The following is a 20,345-nucleotide window of genomic DNA, read 5'->3' on the forward strand; positions in this document are numbered from 1 at the left end:
AGTATATTTAAGGTGGAAGTTGATCGTTTCCTGTTCGGTCAGGGCACATCATGTACCATTTTCAAAAAATAGCTTATATCTGTTATTTCAATTCATAATTCAAGTCAAAATAACTGCTGCAAAGGTTAAGGAAGGCATTTTTGTTTGTCCACAAATCAAACAGGTCATCAATGACAAGCAATTTGAAGAACTTCTAGTGGGACCAGAGAAAATTGTATGGAAGACATTCAAGGATGTTGTTGAAAAATTTCTTGGCGTACCGAAGTACGTGCAGCAGGTTGACAACATGCTTCAAGCATACAAAACCAGGCAGTGCAAGATGTCACTTTAGATTCATGTTCTGCATTCCCATTTAGACTTCTTCCCTGCAAATCTTGGTGCTGTCAGTGACGAGCATGGTGAAAGGTTTCACCAGGACATCGTGGTCATGCAGAAATGGCATCAGGGCAACTGGAATTCGTCAATGCGCGCCGATTATTGTTGGACACTTAAGCAAGAAAGCTCAGACACTGAGTACAAATGAAAATCATCATCCAAACATTTTTAGCTTAGTTGAACTACTGCAAAACATTAGCACTGTTATGCAATTAAAAGCATATTTAATAAAAGCTAATTTCGTTTCTCCAAATTCCTATGTAATACAAGTTGTCTGAAATTATATTTTATAAATTATGATATAAGTGGTCCATCATAACAAAACTCTGAAGAAGCAACACTAATGCCACATAATCAATGTGTAGTCTACTGGAACCATTAGATATTTGAACACTTTTCCCTTCCTAAGCACAATGCTGGAAACACTAACATTTTGTGTATCATTGATCTGTTTACTTCTTTGGCCCATCAGCTCTCCTGGGGCAAAGGTCGCCAACAGTAGCTTGCTGCCTGTGGCTTCCACTTTCACCACACGACTTCTGTGCGAAGATCCTTCCTCTCCCAGGGAGAGGTCTTTGGTGTCACTGTAGCTCTGGGTTTTTAACGGGACGGGGTTGCTCGCCCAATGCCCAACCCTACTCCTTTCACAGCTGGGCTTGAGAACATATACAGCAGGGTTTTACTGTTGATTGCTCAATAATATTGATAGAATTTTCCTCATCTTGAGTCATTCTAGTTGCTGTTTAGTGGGTATCCTACAGGCAATGCATAACTTGTACCCGGTACCAAGGAAAATAAATCAACATTTCAACACACCGAACCACAGGCACCAGTTTTGCCTGACTTCAGCTCACATGATATCCAGCATCACATGCACCATCAATGTAGGCCATAACACTCAGGGCTAGGACTAGATTTTTCTGTGACTATATTTTACTGCTACCGTACAAGTTCCCTGTGCTGTGTGACTGTGTTTTACACAGGGGCCCCGGAGGAACACTGTTTCAGCTGGGTACCTTCATGTGTATAGTTGAATGACAATTAGATTTGAACTTGACTTCCTCATATATTCAACCAATCCCAACCATGAAACAACTTATGTAGTACAGAAAAAGCAACAATACGGAAACTCAGAAAGGCGAATTGCCAACATCTTTAATTACAGACAATTTGTAAAAGTCCATAGCTTAGTTTACACAGGGTATTGACAAGTTATCTTGGCCAGTGATATCTTTATTTTTATTTCTGATGTGTACAAATCAATATGGGAAGTAATGCAATGAGTTTCTTTGCATATATTCCATGAAATCTTTGAGATTATGGAGTTAAACAGAACATGTTGCAACTTTCCACTCCTGTGGAAAACTTGGCTTCATCTCGTCACTGAAGTGTTGACACCATTTCCAATCTTCACCCAAATAGTAGCAACAGTACAATTGTTATGGAATTCACCACTATCAATGGCACTAGGGAAGAAAAATGTGTGAGAGAAAGATCAGTTAATGATTGACTGATAACAGAATGCACTTTGGCAGAAGGAATAAAAGCTTATACCGTATACTATTTTCTAAAGGGGAGAAAATTCAGAAATCAGAGTTAGACCATCAAGCCTTCTCTCCTATTCTAGCATGGCTGATTTAATATCCCTCTCAACCCCATTCTCCTGCCTTCTCCCCATAACCTTTCATACTCTGACAAATCAAGAACCTATCAACCTCCACCTTAAATCACCCAGACTTGCTCTCCACAGCACCTGTGGCAATGAATTCCATGGATTCACCACCCTGTGGCTAAAGAAATTCCTCATTTCCCTTCTAAAGCGATTGATTCTGAGGCTGTGCCCTCTGGGAAAGGGATTTGGGAGTCCTTATTAACCCGAAGGTTAACTTGCAGGTTGAGGTGGTAGTAAGGAAGCAAACGCAATGATTAGATAACTTTATTTGTCACATGTAATCAAAAGGTACAGTGAAACGTGTTATTTGCATCAAAACGCATCAGCGAAGCCCACGAGTGTTGCCATGCTTCTGGCCACAACAAACCAACCCTAGCTCGTACGCCTTTGAAATGTGGGAGAAAACTGGAGCACTGGAGGATACCCACGTGGTCAAGGGGAGAACGGACAAGACAGCAGAGAGAATCAAACCCCGACTGCTGTTTGCTAGTGACATACAACAGACCGCATTTGGAATATTGTGAGCAGTTTTAAACCCTTTATCTAAGGAAGGATGTGAAGTTCCCCAACCATATCGCAGCCACCACCCTGCGACCAGACACTGTCCTAGTGTCTGAGTCAACCAAGCAAGTGGTGCTGCTGGAGCTGACAGTCCCATGGGAAGATCGCTTGGAAGAGGCCTTTGAAAGGAAGCTCTCCAAGTACGCAGGACTGGTCAGCAACTGTCAGCAGGCTGGATGGAGAGCGAGGTGTCTCCCAGTGGAGGTTGGTTGTAGGGGATTCATAGCCCGTTCTTTAGTTAGAGCCTTCAGCATTTTGGGCATCGAGGGAGAGAGGAAGAGGAGAGCCATCCGCAGTACCACCGATGCGGCAGAGAGGGCCTCAAGGTGGCTGTGGCTCAAAAGAGGGGAGCCATGGAGTCATAAGTAACTAGCCATCTGGACACAAGCTGGGGTCTGATCAGCCCCGGCTGGGTACCTGGAGGAGGTTGTATGATGTTGAAAGACCCGAAACACCCGATGATTCCAGGAACATCACTGAAGATGTGTCCAGAAGCATCAATAGATGTATGTACACAGCTGCTGGCATTGGAGAGGGTCCAGAGGAGGTTCACAAGAATGACACTGGAAATGAAAGGGTTAACACGAGGAGTTTTTGATGGCTATGCGATTGAGTTTGTTGGGGTTTAGAAGAATTGGGGGGGGATCTCGTTGAAGCCCATTGGCTATTGAAAGGTCTAGATTGAGTAGACGTGGAGTGGATGTTTCCAATAATGGTCCAAGAACAGAGTGCAGAGTCTTAAACTAGGATGTGCCTTTAGAACAGAGATGAGGAGAAATTTCATTAGCCAGAGGTTAGTGAATCTGTGGAATGCATTCCCCAGATGTCTGTGGAGGCCAAGTCATTGGATATATATATATTTAAAAGAGGTTATATTAGCAGAACAATCAAATGCTTTGTACAGAAGGCAAGGAAATGGGAATGGGGTTGAGAGGGAAAATAAATCAGCCATGATGGAATGGCAGAGCAGATTGGCTGAAGGGCCGAATTCTGCTCCTATGTCTTATGATGATCATTAATTCAATCATGGGATGATTTACTTCTAAATTTAGAGATACATCAGAATAGTCTCTTCCACCTCTTTCAGCCACACCTCCCAGCAACCCCAATTTAAAGTAACCTAATCACGGAACAATTTTCAATGACCAATTAACCTACCCAGTACGCCTTTGTACTGTGGAGGAAACCCACACATTCCATGGGGAGGACGTGCCGAGCCTCCCTACAGAGGACACCAGAACTTGATAAAGTTTTAAGGGAATTGGGGGATTCTCAGATTCCTGTAAACAATAGGTTAAGGTTGAGTACCGACTATGTTTGTGTATTCTGGATTGTGAAAGGCTACAGCATGTTTAAGATGATGTCTCACAGCTGCTTCTTTGGAGCGAGATGAGGGTTAAAGCTCACACAGATCCACAAAAGATGTCTCCCGATTTTTCACACCTTTTGGTTTCGACAAAAGGTGGTTGCTGATGGAAATAAGACAGGACATTCCTTTCTTAAATAAAGCTTAAATTTGGTGGAGTCTCTTATCTAAGTTATTAAGTTTTGCTCTATTTGAGTAGCTGGAATGTCTATCGAACTGATTGTTCTTTTGTATCGGTGGCCTTATAAATTGTAACAATTCTGGAAGTCGAGCAGTGAACTTGTTTGAACTGCCAGAGGGATGAGAACACGTCTCCCCCTGATTTCGGGACTAAGTTCCCTCGCCAGCTGAGCTTGAAGAAATAAACTGGTGAAAAGATAAGTAATGATCTTTTTGTGCTGTCGTTATTTGGTCCGGCAAATTTAAGTTTACCAACTAAACTCCAATGTACTGAGCAGTCATAGTGTCGCACTAAGCCATACACTATCATGATGCTGTGATACAGGTTGATAAGAGCAGAATATGAAAATGCATCAAGAAAGGTTTTACAGTTGGTAATGAATTAACTGACTTCAGAGGATGGAGGTACCACTGAAATGGACTTGAAACCCTTGGTTTATCAAAAAGGGAGCAGTCACAGAATGAACTCCTGTTCCATTTTTATGAGTTCTGTTAGATATACATTCTGTTAGAAGTCTTAGGCACATGTAAAATAATTTTGTAAAACAAAGCTGCTTTCAAAAATAATGAAATGAGAAGTTTCTATGTATCAAAAATTTTACTATAAAGAGCAGTAAACAGTAAAAATACTAAATCAAATTAGTATTTGGTGTGACTACATTGAAAGTACACTGTTGTGCAGTTTTATAAGAAAATCGGCTGTTAGGTTGTTACAAACATCTTGGAGAACTTGCCACAGTATTTCTGCAGACTTTGGCTGTCTCGCTTGCTTCTGTCTCTCCAGGTGATCCCAGACAGCCTTGAGGATGTTGAGATCAGGGCTCTGAGGAGTCCACACCATCTGAAACCATATAAAAAATCTAGGGTGCCTAAGACTTTTGTACAGTACCCTACGCATCAAGAAGAAAAATAAGATTGGATTCAGCTGCTCTGGGTTAAAATACAAAAAATATGTCGGTTGCAAAATACAGTGGAGTTCTTGGTGAGAATGTGTATGTTTTCAGAAGGGTGGGGAAGAACCAGAGAAAAAAGGCAATGCAAAGAGTATTGCTGACTGGAAAAAACACGATTCTCCAAGGTCCCTATTGTTTTTAAATTGATTTGTACAAGATAACAAACTACATCCTGTGATTAGTATAAGAGCAAAATATATTTCAATATTCTTAGTGGAATAAAAAGTGAACAGAGTGCTATATAACTTACGTCTCATCACCATGCGTACAGATCGGATCAGATTTACCAGCTGTGACTTAATTCCTGGTTCTTCTCCAAAACCACCCACACTCTGTTCGGCTCCCCAGCCAACTGCAAAGACATTGTCAACTGAAGTTTAGTTGTCAGCACGTATTTAAATATGCAGATCACTTGCTCAGTAGCTTATCACACAAACATAATTAAGGATGGGGACTCATCTCAATGATCATGACATGGAGTTTTCTTTTTACTTCAGTCAGTCTTTATTACAAACAAGTGAAAATCTGCAGATGCTGGAAATCTGAGCAGCACACACAAAATGCTGGAGGAACTCAGCAGGTCAGGCAGCATCTATGGAAAAAAGTACAGTCGACATTTTGGGCTGAAACCCTTTGGCAGGATTGAAAAATAAAAGATGAGGAGTAGATTTGAAAGGTGGCGGGGAGGGGAGAGAAAAATGCTAGGCAATAGATGAAACCTGAAGCGGGGGGGAATAAAGCAAAGAGCTGGGAAGTTGATTAGTGAAAGAAATACAAGGCAATGGAAGAAAGAAGAAGGGGGGGCGGGGGGAGTACCAGAGGGAGGCGAAGGGCAGGTAAGGAGATAACATGAGAGAGGGACAAGGGGATGGGAAATGGTGAAGGGGGAGTGTTGGGACACACTACTGGAAGTTTGAAAAATCAATGTTCATGCCATCAGGTTGGAGGCTACCGAAACGAAATATAAGGTGTTGTTTCTCCAACTGAAGTGCGGCCTTATCCCAACAGTGGAGGAGGCCATGGACTGACATATCGGAATGAGAATGGGAAGTGAAATTAAAACGGGTGGCAACTGGGAGATCCCACTTGTTTTGGCAGACGGAATGTATGTGCTTGGTGAAGCGGTCTCCTAATCTGCGTCGGGTCTTTATTACATTTGTTTAACTTTTTATACATTTCTGCAGGCTCTAACTTAATACAGAAATGCTAAGGAGTTATCTCTTAGAATGATAGAACACTACAGCACAGAAACAGGCCCTTCAGCCCATCTAGTCCATGCTGAACTATTAATCTATCTAGAGACATTGAGCTGCACCTGGATCATAACCCTCCATAACACTTCCAACCACGTACCTATCCAAACTCCTCCTAAATGTTGCAATCTAACCCACATCTACCACTTGCACTGGCAGTTTGTTTCACACTCCCACCACCCTCAGAGTGAAGAAGTTCCCCTTAAACATTTCACTTTTCACTCTTAAACCATGACCTCTAGCTGTAGTCTCACCCAACAACCTCAGTGGAAAAAGCCTGCTTGCATTTACCCTACGCATACTCCTCTATATTGGGTGACGGGGTGGAGATATGTCTTTACCAAAGGCCATAAATGTCGGGCACTCTTTCCCCCCAGTAGCCTGCAAATCACCCTTGGGCAAGGGGTAGCACCTTCTCAGCCCCGGTCAGGGTCGCATGAAGCCAAAGGAGCAGATGGTGGATGGTTGTATGAGCAGATGGTGGATGGTTGTATGAGCAGATGGTGGATGGTTGTATGAGCAGATGGTGGATGGTTGTATGAGCAGATGGTGGATGGTTGTATGAGCAGATGGTGGATGGTTGTATGAGCAGATGGTGGATGGTTGTATGAGCAGATGGTGGATGGTTGTATGAGCAGATGGTGGATGGTTGTATGAGCAGATGGTGGATGGTTGTATGAGCAGATGGTGGATGGTTGTATGAGCAGATGGTGGATGGTTGTATGAGCAGATGGTGGATGATTGTATGAGCAGATGGTGGATGGTTGTATGAGCAGATGGTGGATGGTTGTATCAGCAGATGGTGGATGGTTGTATGAGCAGATGGTGGATGGTTGTATGAGCAGATGGTGGATGGTTGTATGAGCAGATGGTGGATGGTTGTATGAGCAGATGGTGGATGGTTGTATGAGCAGATGGTGGATGGTTGTATGAGCAGATGGTGGATATGCTGACGTTGAGACTGTTGAGGAACAATGGGGTCGACTTAAAGGGGTAATACACACAGTGCAGGAAATGTTCTTACCCAAAGTCGGGAGAAGCAATAAAAACAATGTATCAACTGTATGGATGAATGAAGATTTACATTCACATTTATTCAAGGAAAGACAGTTATAAAATGAACACAGAAAAAATAATAATATATTAACCATAGGCATATGAAAATATGAGATCTATAGTCAAGAGGGAAATTCGGATTGCCAGAAGGCAGGTTGAAAAGGATATTGCTGATAATGCTAAGGTTGACGCCAAGAGATCTTTTCAATACTTCAGAAGTAAAAGAAAAGTCAAGGAGGAAGTTAAGTGTATTAGGAATAATAGTGGGGTAATAAATTACACAGAGGAGGACATAGCAGGAACTCTTAAGTCATATTTTGCCAAAGTATTCACTTGTGGAGATGTTAGCAGTATGCCAGAAAGTGTAGGAAAAAAAAGGTTGTTTTAAGTGACTTGGAGATCTTAGAAAGTGAGGTCCTGCTTCAGCTGAAAGTTAAAAAATCTGGGCCAGACAACATGTACCCAAAGGTAATTAGAGAGGACGGTGATGATATGTACAAACAAAAGTCAGTGAAGACTGGTGAAATCCCCAAGGACTGGAAATGGGCTGATGTCCCTGTATATAAGAAAGGTGACCACACTGACCGTGGTAGCTATACACCAGTAAACATAACGTGTATAGTTGGTAAGATAATGAAAACAATATTCAGAATGAGATAGAAAAGCAGCTGATAAGAACAGGCATGATAGCAGAAAGCCAGCAGAGGTTCAGAAAGGGGAAATTATGTTTTACTAATATGCTGGAGTTCTAAGAAGAGGCAATTAAAATTTATGATAACAATAGGGCGGTTGATATCATTTACTTGGACTTTCAGAAGGGTTTTGACAAGGTACCCCACGAGAGGTTAACACCTCATCCCCTCCCTCATCTCCACATCTCAACCTTTCCCTCACCCCCACACCCGTACCCCACCCTCATCGCCCCTCATCCTCACCCACTCTCCCATTCCTATCGCCACTCATCCCTCTCAATCATCCCCAACCCCTCGCCCTTCTCACACCCGCTGCTCGGTTCTCCTTCCTTCCCTTTCCCCCTCACCTCCCCACTCCATTTCCCTTGCTTCGCTCCCTCACCCTTGCTGAGGAATCGCTCCTCATGCAGCACGGCCACGGCGTTCACACACAGCAGAGCGGCCTGAACCAGCGAGTACAGAGTCAGCGCCATCGCCGCCCGACCGACCGACGGCAGCGCGCAGCCGCCACGAAGCACCGGCGGCCCAGCAACGCCAAATTCAAAACGCAGCCGAGAGCCGGAGCTGGGGCGGGCCCCGATCGCTGGAGAGCCGGAACCCAGAGTCCAGACCACAGAACGGCGGGCAGTCGGAGCTCAGGGCGCTGGAAAGTAGGAACCGAGAGCCAAAACACCGGGGAGTCGGAGCCCAGAGCCGTGCTTGCTGTGCTGGATTTAAGCCCTGGTTGGGGCAGGACATTAACAACGTTTATAGCCACCGAGAAAAAATAAATACATGGATAGGAGAGGTTTACGGGGAAACACGGGCAGATGGGACTAGCTCGCTGGAAAACAGCATTGACAACATAGAACAATACAGCACAGTACAGGCCCTTCGGCCCACAATGTTGTGCCGACCCTTAAACCCTGCCTCCCATATAACCCCCAACCTTAAATTCCTCCATATACCTGTCTAGTAGTCTCTTAAATTTCACTAGTGCAGCGGTCCCCAAACACCGGGCCGCAAAGCATGTGCTACCGGGCCGCGAGGAAACGATATCATTTGGCGGTATGAGTCAGCTGCACCTTTCCTCATTCCCTGTCACGCCCACTGTTGAGCTTGAACGCACGCGAGGTCATTACGCACATGTCATCCATGTCAGCACGGGAAGGAGATCGACTCCTTGAGCTTGCAAATGATAGCGGGCTGAAAAGTATGTTTGACATAACATCTCTGCCGGCATTCTAGATCAAAGTCGAGGCTAAATATCCTGAGATAGCCATGAAAGCACTGAAAACATTGCTTCCATTTCCAACATCATATCACTGCGAAGCGGAGTTTTCTGCGATGAATGCAACGAAAACTAAATTCAGGAATAGACTGGACATAAGGATCCCCCTTCGAGTATCGCTGTCTCCCATCACCCCTCGATGGAACTGTCTTGTTGCAGGGAAACAAGTTCAGGGCTTCCACTGATTCAGAGATATTGGTGCGTTGCAATGATTTTATATGTTCATACGGGGAAAATAAGTGCTGTGTGTTTAATATCCAAACGCTACTTAAAATGTTATGATGCTATTGACTTATAAAGTGACTTATATAACCATATAACAATTTCAGCATGGAAACAGGCCATCTCTGCCCTTCTAGTCCGTGCCGAACGCTTACGCTCACCTACTCCCACCGACCTGCACTCAGCCCATAACCCTCCATTCCCTTCCTGTCCGTATACCTATCCAATTTTTCTTTAAATGATAATGTCGAACCTGCCTCTACCACTTCTACTGGAAGTTCGTTCAACACTTACTTCAAGCTCCCCTGTCCTCCCCTGATAATTGACTTATTGCTATATTCATGCGAGGAAAATATGCACTGTGTGTTTAATATTAAATTTGTTAGATAAACCCTTTTAGAAACGAAATTGAGTGTATTAGCCACTTATCACCTATATTCCGGTAGTGATTAACACCCCCCCCCCCAAACAGAATCGCCAAAAATGATTTGTAGACGTACACGCATGCGCACACAGGTGCCCACGCAAGGCTTCATGGTCAGGCTAGTCTTTCTTGGGGTAAACACAACGTATTTGACTGCTACTCTTGTCCATTGGCAACCCTAACACCCCTCCCCCCGGGTCGGAATATTGTCAATAATAAACCGGTCCGCGATGCAAAAAAGGTTGGGGATCCCTTCACTAGTGTATCTGCCTCCACTACTGACTCAGGTAGTGCATTCCACGCACCTACCACTCTGTGAATAAAAAACCTTCCTCTAATATCCCCCTTGAACTTCCCACCCCTTACCTTAAATCCATGTCCTCTTGTATTGAGCAGTAGTGCCCTGGGGAAGAGGCGCTGGCTGTCCACTCTATCTATTCCTCTTAATATCTTATATACCTCTATCATGTCTCCTCTCATCCTCCTTCTCTCCAAAGAGTAAAGCCCTGGCTCCCTTAATCTCTGATCATAATCCATACTCTCTAAACCAGGCAGCATCCTGGTAAATCTGCAAACAACAGGAATTCTGCAGATGCTGGAAATTCAAGCAACACACATAAAAGTTGCTGGTGAACGCAGCAGGCCAGGCAGCATCTCTAGGAAGAGCTGCAGTCGACGTTTCAGGCCGAGACCCTTCGTCAGATCCTGGTAAATCTCCACTGTACCCTTTCCAATGCTTCCACATCCTTCCTATAGAGAGGCGACCAGAACTGGACAAAGTACTCCAAGTGTGGCCTAACCAGAGTTTTATAGAGCTGCATCATTACCGCACGATTCTTAAACTCTATCCCTCAACTTATGAAAGCTAACACCTCATAACCTTTCTTAATAACCCTATCTACCTGTGAGGCAACTTTCAGGGATCTGTGGACACGTACCCCCAGATCCCTCTGCTCCTCTACACTACCAAGTATCCTGCCATTTACTTTGTACTCTGCCTTGGAGTTTGTCCTTCCAAAGTGTACCACCTCACACTTCTCCGTGTTGAACTCCATCTGCCACGTCTCAGCCCACTTCTGAATCCTATCAATGTCTCTCTGCAATCTTTGACAATCCTCTACACTATCCACAACACCACCAACCTTTGTATTGTCTGCAAACTTGCCAACCCACCCTACTACCCCCACATCCAGGTCGTTAATAAAAATCACGAAAAATAGAGGTCTCAGAACCGATCCTTGTGGGACACCACTAGTCACAACCCTCCAATCCGAATATACTCCCTCCACCACAACCCTCTGCTTTCTGCAGGCAAGCCAATTCCGAATCTACCTGACCTAACTTCCCTGGATCCCATGCCTTCTGACTTTCTCAACAAGCCTACCGTGTGGAACCTTGTCAAATGCCTTACTAAAATCCATGTAGATCACATCCACTGCACTACCCTCATCTATATGCCTGGTCACCTCCTCAAAGAACTCTATCAGGCTTGTTAGACATGATCTACCCTTCACAAAGCCATGCTAACTGTCCCTGATCAGACCATGATTCTCTAAATGCCCAGAGATCCTATCTCTAAGAATCTTTTCCAACAGCTTTCCCACCACAGACGCAAGGCTCACTGGTCTATAATTACCCGGACTATTACTACTACTTTTTTTGAACAAGGGGACAACATTTGCCTCCCTTCAATTCTCCGGTACCATTCCCGTGGACAACGAGGACATAAAGATCCTAGCCAGAGGCTCAGCAATCTCTTCTCTCTCCTCGTGGAGCAGCCTGGGGAATATTCCATCAGGCCCCAGGAACTTATCCGTCCTAATGTATTTTAACAACTCCAACACCTCCTCTCCCTTAACATCAACATGCTCCAGGACATCAACCTCACTCATATCGTCCTCACCATCATCAAGTTCCCTCTCATTGGTCAATACCGAAAAGAAGTATTCATTGAGGACCTCCCTCACTTCCACAGCCTCCAGGCACATCTTCCCACCTTTATCTCTAATTGGTCCTACCTTCACTCCTGTCATCCTTTTTTTCTTCACATAATTGAAGAATGCCTTGGGGTTTTCCTTTACCCTACTCGCCAAGGCCTTCTCATGCTCCCTTCTTGCTCTTCTCAGCCCCCTCTTAAGCTCCTTTCTTGCTTCTCTATATTCCTCAATAGACCCATCTGATCCTTGCTTCCTAAACCTCATGTATGCTGCCTTCTTCCTCCTGACTAGATTTTCCACCTCACTTGTCACCCATGGTTCCTTCACCCTACCATTCTTTATCTTCCTCACCGGGACAAATTTATCCCTTACATCCCGTAAGAGATCTCTAAACACCGACCACATGTCCATAGTACATTTCCCTGCAAAAACATCATCCCAATTCACACCCGCAAGTTCTAGCCTTATAGCCTCATAATTTGCCTTTCCCCAATTAAAAAATTTCCTGTGCTCTCTGATTCTATCCTTTGCCATGATAATTATAAAGGCCAGGGAGCCCTTCGGCCCACAATGTGCTGACCGTGTAACCTTCTCTAGAAGCTGCCTAGGATTTCCCCACTGTGTAGCCCTCTATTTTTGAAAGCTCCAAATGGAGATCTCGATTAGGGGTTAGTGAGTAGTGGGCATGCCATGTTGGCACTGGAAGCATGGCAACACTTGTGGGCAGCCCCACCCCCCCAGCACAGACTGTCCTCGGACTGTGTTGGATTTGACACAAATGATGCATTTCACTGTATGCTTTGTTGTACAAGTGACAGATAAGGCTAATCTCAGATTAGTCACAGTGGAGCTGACTGTGGGACCATCTGCCCCTCTGCTGCCATCCCTTAAATTCCTCTCGCAAGAGGAAGCATAGCCGGTTGGCAGTGTAGAGGCATCAGTACTGGCCTTCAAGCTAAATGGTCCTGGGTTTGAATCTGGCTGGTTCCTTGCACGCTTTCCATCCGTGCTGGTTTGAGCGTTGAGCTAGCTTGACCTCTGTAAAAAAAAACAGACAAAAATGCTAAGGAAACAGGAAAGTTGCTGCCAGGTGTTGACAGGAACAACTAACTCAGGAGGAAGCATGCTATTTGACTTGTTATTATCCCTTTTGCCAGTGAACCACCTCCTGTTCTCTGCCTATTCACTTTCGAAGTGACTGATTTTATTTTATTTAGAGATAGAGATCAGAACAGGCTGTTCCAGCCCTTCGAGCTGCACCAACCCTGATTTATCACTAGCCTAATCACAGGGTAATTCACAATGACCAATTAGCCTATTAACCGGTACAGTTTTGGCCTGTGGGAGGAAACCAGAGCACCCGGAACAAACCCATGCATTCCACAGGGAGGACGTACAAACTCCTGACAGTTGACATTGGAATTGAGCTCCAGACTCCAACACCCTGAGTTGTAATAGCATCGTGCTAACCTCTACGGTACCATGGTGCCCTCATTTCTAATGTGCTTCTATTTAATTTTTATAAGGTGCCACATTATGGCATCGTCCAGTTAGGATCAGGGAGGACCTTTAAAACAACAATGGGCTCTAGCCACTCAGTCTTGTTTAGACATTGCACTGAAGTCTCATTTTTACTGTGCACTGTACCAGAATTATGGTCGAAGGTGACTCGACTTGACTAAACATCAACAGTACAGTGTTGATGCTGGATATTTGAAATTAAAATAGAAGTTGCTGCAATCATGTCACTGGTCAAACAACATTCGTAGACAGTTAACATTTCAGATTCAGGTTACTTAAGGGAAGTGAGAAAAGATGAAAACAAGTTAGCTTTGGGAGGCAGAGAAAGTGAGGAAGGTGTCTTTGTAAAATTTTCCGAGATTATTTAATGTCACTTCCAGTACACAAGTGTAAAGGAGGACAACATAATTGTTACTCTGGGTCCGATGTAGCCTAAAAAATACACAATAAGATAAAGAACATAGTAATAATTTAAAAACATAGTAAATAAAAATATAGCGTATACATAGATCCAAGAAATGATAAAGTAGTGGTGGTTGGGGGTGTGGAGGGGGGGGGTTAGTGGGTGGAGGTGTTAATCAGCCTCACTGCTTGGGGAAAGTAACTGTTTTTGAGTCTGGTGGTCCTGGAGTGGATGCTACATCGCCTCATCCCTGATGGGAGTGGGACAAACACTCCATGAGCAAGGTGGGGTTATTCAGAAAGTCAGGAGGAATAGGATGCAGGGAAACTTGGCTGTGTGGATTCAGAATTTATTTGCCCACAGAAAGTCGCGGCTAGCTGTAGATGGAGTGCATTCTGCCTCGAGATCTGTGACCAGTGGTTTTCCACAGGGGTCTGTTCTGGAACCTCTACTTTTTGTGATTTTATCAACTCTTTTTGACTTGGTAGAGTTGCTTGAGATGATAGGAAGCATAGATTGAGTGGACAGCCAGAGACATTTCCCCATGGAAATGGATAAAACAAAGAGTCATAACTTTAAAGTGATTGAAGGAAAGTTTGGGGGGGGGGATGTCAGAGGTAGATTTTCACACAGAGTGGTGGGTGCATGGAACACCCTGCCAGAGGTGGTGGTAGAAGCAGATACATTAGGGACATTTATGAGACATGGATGATAGAGAAGTGGAGGGTTATGTAGGAGGGAAGGGTTAGGTTGATCTTAGAGTCGGTTGAAGGGCCTGTACTGTGCTGTAATATTTTATCTTCTATGAGTTGAATGAAACAAAGGGGATGGAATAGGGTGAGGCCAGATGAGTTAAATACGTTAGGTGACACCACATTAAATTTCTTTAGTTGTGTTGTGTAGCTATGAGTAAATCTGTGGTATATACCTGCAGGCTTGACTGTATAAGACAAAACTCAACCAAAAGCACGACAAAGAAAAGTTTGTTACCTAAAGTTTAGAGTTTGAAATTGAGTGCTTGAGGCTCAACCTGTCCAAGTGGAGAATGAGATATTGTTCCACATGCTTGTCTCGTTATAAGGATGCAGGATACCGCAAATGTCAGGAAATGTAGGCGAGGCTTGATCCAAAAGCAGCGTAGCGCAGACAATTATGCAGTGAGCAATAACTTTAATAATAGGCTACAAAATAACAAGCCACAAGAGGCTAAAAGAAAGAGGAGAGAACAGATACCAAACACAACAGGTAACTGAAAGCTCAGAGCACCTGTTTGAGTCCATCTGGTTTGATGAGAATTGGGTTTAAATAGGCTGCAGGTGATGAGATATAGATGAGTGGCAGGTGACTCTTGTTAGTTGGGTGGAGACTGGGAGGTGTGGGACTCACAACAGAGAGAAAAGTGAAAGAAGCACTGAGGTGGTGACGAATCGATAGCTGTGAACCTGTTTACTCTTGAGCACTCTTGTTCTTTCTTTCCTGCCAAAAATAGTGTAACTGCTGTTTTACACTCAGCACATTTGCGGACTTACTCTCTACCCTTGGGGCAGTATGGACGTGATACGGTAGTATAGTGGTGAGCACAATTGCTTTACATGATCAGGGTTTGAATTCCCGCTGCTGTCCGTAAGGTATTAGTACGTTCTCCCACATTCTAAAGATGTACTGGCTAGAGTCAGTAAGTTGTTTGTGTGCTCTCCTGACACCGGAAACATAGCAACACTTTCAGGCTGCCGCCAGCACATTGGAAACAATGACAGTAATAACACATTACACTATATGCTTCGATGTACATGTGACAAATAAAGTTAATCTTTATTCTTTACGTCTCTGATTTCTCTTAAAGATACCATAAACTATCAGTCAACCAGGAAAAGGCAAAAAGGGGACACAGAGTGGCAAACAATTACAAAAGGAGATTAAAAAAGAAGACAAGTCAGTAGATCTAGGTTTATAAATGTACTAAAAGTAGTGGGTACAGCTCAATCCATCACGGGTAAAGCCCCCCCCCTCCCCCCCAACGCTGAACACATCTACAAGGAGCACTGTTACAGGAAAGCAGCATCCATCATCAAGGAGCCCCACTGTCCAGACCATGCTCTCTTCTCGCTCCCGCCGTCAGGAAGGAGGTACAGGAGCCTTTGGACTCTCACCACCAGGTTCAGGAACAGTTATTACCCCTCAGTCATCAGGCTTTTGAATCAGAGGGGACAACTTCACTCACCCCAACACTGAGCTGTCCCACAACCTATGGACTCACTTTCAAGGATTCTTCATCTCATGTTCTTAATATTTATTACTTAAAAGGAAGGGGAGTCCATTTCAGCGTACTTGACTGAATTGAAGAGATTGTCTGAACAATGCCAGTTCGGTAATAGGCTTAATGATGCAATAAGAGATCATTTAGTTTGTGGACTCTTACAAGAAAACATTCTAAAATTGCTCCTAACAGAAGCACAACTTACATTTAAAAGAACAGTTGAACCACTAGCCGTATCAATGGAAACACCAGACAGAGATGCAATTGAGTTGCAGTCAGGAATGAAAGCAAGTGTGAACAAAATTGCAACATCTGAACAGAAAGCAGCCTCGCCAAACAAATTGTATCACTGGTGTGGCAGGGGCTCACACCTACCAGATCAATACAGATTTAAAGGTGAAATTTGCAGAAAATGGAACAAAGTAGGACACATACAAAGAACATGCCAGGCAGACAAAAATCAATAGACTGCACAGAAAAGAGAAAAAAAGAGAAAATGTCAAACTGTAGTTTCAAAAAGGACACTGATCTGCAAGCTGTTGATGAGATACCTAAGTATGATGAGAGTGACTCAGGACAGTGTAGCCTTAAGATTTACATTGTGAAAACTACCAATAGACAGGCAATATGACTCACACCAGAAGTGAACGAGAAATTAATTAAAATAGAATTGGACGCTGGCTCAGTTATTTCAGTCATTGCACAACATGAGTATGAACGGCATTTCAAGGATACTGAACTGAAGCCTGTAGATATCCAATTCAGAACTTATACCAGAGAAAAGATAACTCCTGTGAAAATGACATTTATAACGATGACATACAACAAGCAACAAGCCACATTGGGCTTGTATATGATAATAACAGGAGAGCCAGCATTGTGGGGCCATGAGTTACTAAAGCAACTACAATTTGACTGCAGATCCTTCCACCATTTGCACGCCACATCCCCTGCAATAGAATCAACTGAAATTGAAGTAAGGAAGTTACTGAATGATGCCAGTGTTTAAGGATGGCACTGGAATCATACCAGCGGTAAAATAATGTTAAATGAAAATGCCACACCCGAGTTTTTCAAAGCCTTACAGCATCTTGTTCCTTATACCGTCTGTGATAAAGTAGCCAGTGAGTGAGATCACATGAAGGAATTCTTTCCAAGGTTGAGAGGAGCCCACGAGCAACTCCAGTGGTCCCAGTAGCCAACAAGAATGGGTACGTCATGATCTGTAGTGGTCTTAAGGTTGCCATTAACCCAATACTGACAGTAGATCAATACCCTCTGCCCAGGATAGAGGATATCTTTGCAAACTACTCCGGAGGAAAACACTTCAGCAAAGTAGAGGCCTACTTGCAGCTGGAGATGGAAGAAGAGTCCAAAGTGCTTCTCACCACGAACACTAACAAAGGGATTTATTGATGTAGTAGGCTTATTTTTGGAGTAGCACCTGCACTCTGGCAGAAAGATATGGACCAGGTGCTGAAAGGCTCTCCAGGCACTCAGAGTTACCTGGATGACATCATTATTACCAATGAAGATGACAAGGAACATCTCCAAAGTCTCAAGACAGTGTTGAAAAGATTAGAAAATATGCTCGTTAAACCAAGCATCACTTATTGTGGTCACACCATTGACACATAAGAATTACATAAGTATGCTGAGAAAATTCAAGCAGTGGTGGATGCTCCAAGACCAAAGGACGTGTCACAGTTGTGGTCCCTTTTAGGATTTGTCAATTACTATAACAGGTTCCTGCCAAACCTGGCGACTGTGCTCCATCCCTTGAACTCATTCCTACAGATCGAGAACAAATGGCAGTGGACAAAGCAGTGTGAGGTGGCTACTCAAAAGGCAAAGGAAATGGTGACATCAGACACTGTACTCACACATTATGATCCACATCACCCAGTGAAACTTGCCATGTACTGTTCGGGATGCCACAGCTCCAGAAGAAAGGTGCCTAGAGATGCCCGAACCAGTTCCTGCGGGTCCAGAGTCAGCTCCTGCAATCATCATGGAGGAGCCCAGGACCTGAGATTGGTTCACACCCACAAGTCTCACCTGCCAAGCAGAGAGACCTCCCTCATCAAGATAGATGTTACCCACAACAGTAAGAAATCGTCCTTACTGATTACATTTTTAGAAACATAGAAAATCTACAGCACAATACAGGCCCTTCGGCCCACAATGCTGTGCCAAACATGTACTTATTTTAGAAATTACCTAGGGTTAACCATAGCCCTCTATTTTTCTAAGCTCCATGTACCTATCCAAGCGTCTTTTAAAAGATCCTATCATATCCGCCTCCACTACTGTCGTCGGCAGCCCATTCCATGCACTCACCACTCCCTGCATTAAAAAACTTACCCCTGACACCTCCTCTGTACCTATTCCCCAGCACCTTAAACCTGTGCCCTCTCATGTTAGCCATTTCAGCCCTGGGAAAAAGCCTCTGACTATTCACACAATCAATGCCTCTCATCATCTTATACACCTCTATCAGGTCACCTCTCTTTCTCACTACTCCAAGGAGAAAAGGCCGAGTTCACTCAACCTATTGTCATAAGACATGCTCCCCAATGCAGGCAACATCCTTGTAAATCTCCTCTGCACCCTTTCTATGGTTTCCACATCCTTCCTGTAGTGAGGTGACCAGAACTGAGCACAGTACTCCAAGTGGGATCTGACCAGGGTCCTATATAGCTGCAACATTATCTTTTGGCTCCTAAACTTAATCCCATGATTGAGGAAGGCCAATGCACCGCATGCCTTCTTAACCACAGAGTCAACCTACGCAGCTGCTTTGAGTGTCCTATGGACTCGGACCCCAAGATCTCTCTGATCCTCCACACTGCTAAGAGTCTTACCATTAATACTAAATTCAGCCATCATATTTGACCTACCAAAATGAACCACCTGACACTTATCTGGGTTGAATTCCATCTGCCACTTCTCAGCCCAGTTTTGCATCCTATCAATATCCCGCTGTAACCTCTAACAACCCTCCACACTATCCACAACATCCCCAACCTTTGTGTCACCAGCAAATCTACTAACCCATCTCTCCATTTCTTCATCCAGGTCATTTATAAAAATCACGAAGAGAAAGGGTCCCAGAACAGATCCCTGAGGCACACCACTGGTCACCGACCTCCATGCAAAATATGACCCATCTACAACCACTCTTTGTCTCCTGTGGGCAAGCCAGTTCTGGATCCACAAAGCAATGTCCCCTTGGATCCCATGCCTCCTTACTTTCTCAATAAGCCTTGCATGGGGTACCTTATCGAATGCCTTGCACACATCCTTTTAGGCCTGAATGGGACAATTTAAAATTGTGTTATGCTGTGGATATCTATATAGTAGTTGTAAATCATAATTACATAGCTGGAACATTTATTCGCAGACCCTACCTCCGAATCAGACCACTCTTTCCTCTCTCTCCTAACAATACGGACAGGCTCCGCCTGGCTTTTGGGATAATGCCCACTCCTAAAGGGCCGGAGGCGTACGAGATGTGGGCGGAGCAATTGCAGCCCCCTGGTAAGCCTCAGGCTCGATCAGCTTGCTTTCGTCTAGGGGGAACAGCCTTCGGCCCCACCAGACTGGGTAATCGAGTTTGTGTGGATGCTGTGTGATGTACCCCACCCCGCCAAATAACGGACAATACACCATATGTGATTAAATGATTACACTTTATGGATATTACTGGAACTTTGTAATTAATAGAGATAAAATATAAAAGGAAAGTAAAAGGCGCCAAACTTATCGAAGTTCAACCACTTCGTGCACAACAGTTGGAGCTCAATGAACGGGGTCTTCTTTCCACCATTCGATCCCCTCTGACCACCTCGACCCGCCGCCTGGGACCAACCACGGTGGTCGACCAGACACTCCACACGAGTCTGTCCTCGTCTCCTCTCCTCGCTGAAGGCCCTGGGCCTCGGACTCCCACTCGGGGTCAGTCCTGTGGGCCAGTTTACAGCATCACGTCTCCTCTCTCTGTCCTCATCGCGCCTTCTTCCTCAACATTTGCGAAAACAATAGCTTACAGACACACAAGAAGGAATAACATCCATCCCAATTGGTTCGTTCGCTCTCTTATCAATAATATAACCCAAACAATCCGCGAGAGAGAAGCACTTTCTCAGCAGTTAACGTAACAAAGAAACCATATTGATTAGCCTCAGCAGTAACATAAAAGAA

General features: G+C 44.3%; 1 protein-coding gene across 1 annotated transcript; it reads right to left on the reverse strand.

Moving 5' to 3' along the window:
- Positions 1 to 1,505: 1,505 nt before the first annotated feature.
- ier3ip1 (immediate early response 3 interacting protein 1) lies at positions 1,506 to 8,649 on the reverse strand. Its single transcript, XM_063042589.1, has 3 exons — positions 8,491 to 8,649; positions 5,358 to 5,459; positions 1,506 to 1,841 (listed from the first exon to the last, which is right to left on the reverse strand). The coding sequence occupies exons 1-3, from the start codon at positions 8,579 to 8,581 to the stop codon at positions 1,786 to 1,788; spliced, it is 249 nt and encodes an 82-aa protein (XP_062898659.1). The 5' UTR covers positions 8,582 to 8,649; the 3' UTR covers positions 1,506 to 1,785.
- Between the last annotated feature and the right edge of the window lie 11,696 nt (positions 8,650 to 20,345).

The sequence above is a fragment of the Mobula hypostoma genome, chromosome 3 (genome assembly GCF_963921235.1).
Source record: "Mobula hypostoma chromosome 3, sMobHyp1.1, whole genome shotgun sequence".
In the NCBI taxonomy this organism is placed as follows: Eukaryota; Metazoa; Chordata; class Chondrichthyes; order Myliobatiformes; family Myliobatidae; genus Mobula; species Mobula hypostoma.

Coding starts and splice junctions, on each gene's coding strand:
- ier3ip1 (XM_063042589.1), bottom strand. CDS start 8,581: ATGGCGCTGACTCTGTACTCGCTGGTTCAGGCCGCTCTGCTGTGTGTG. Junction 5,460..8,490: donor GGAGCGATTCCTCAGCAAGG/GTGAGGGAGCGA, acceptor ATGTCTTTGCAG/TTGGCTGGGGAGCCGAACAG. Junction 1,842..5,357: donor TGTACGCATGGTGATGAGAC/GTAAGTTATATA, acceptor TTTCTTCCCTAG/TGCCATTGATAGTGGTGAAT.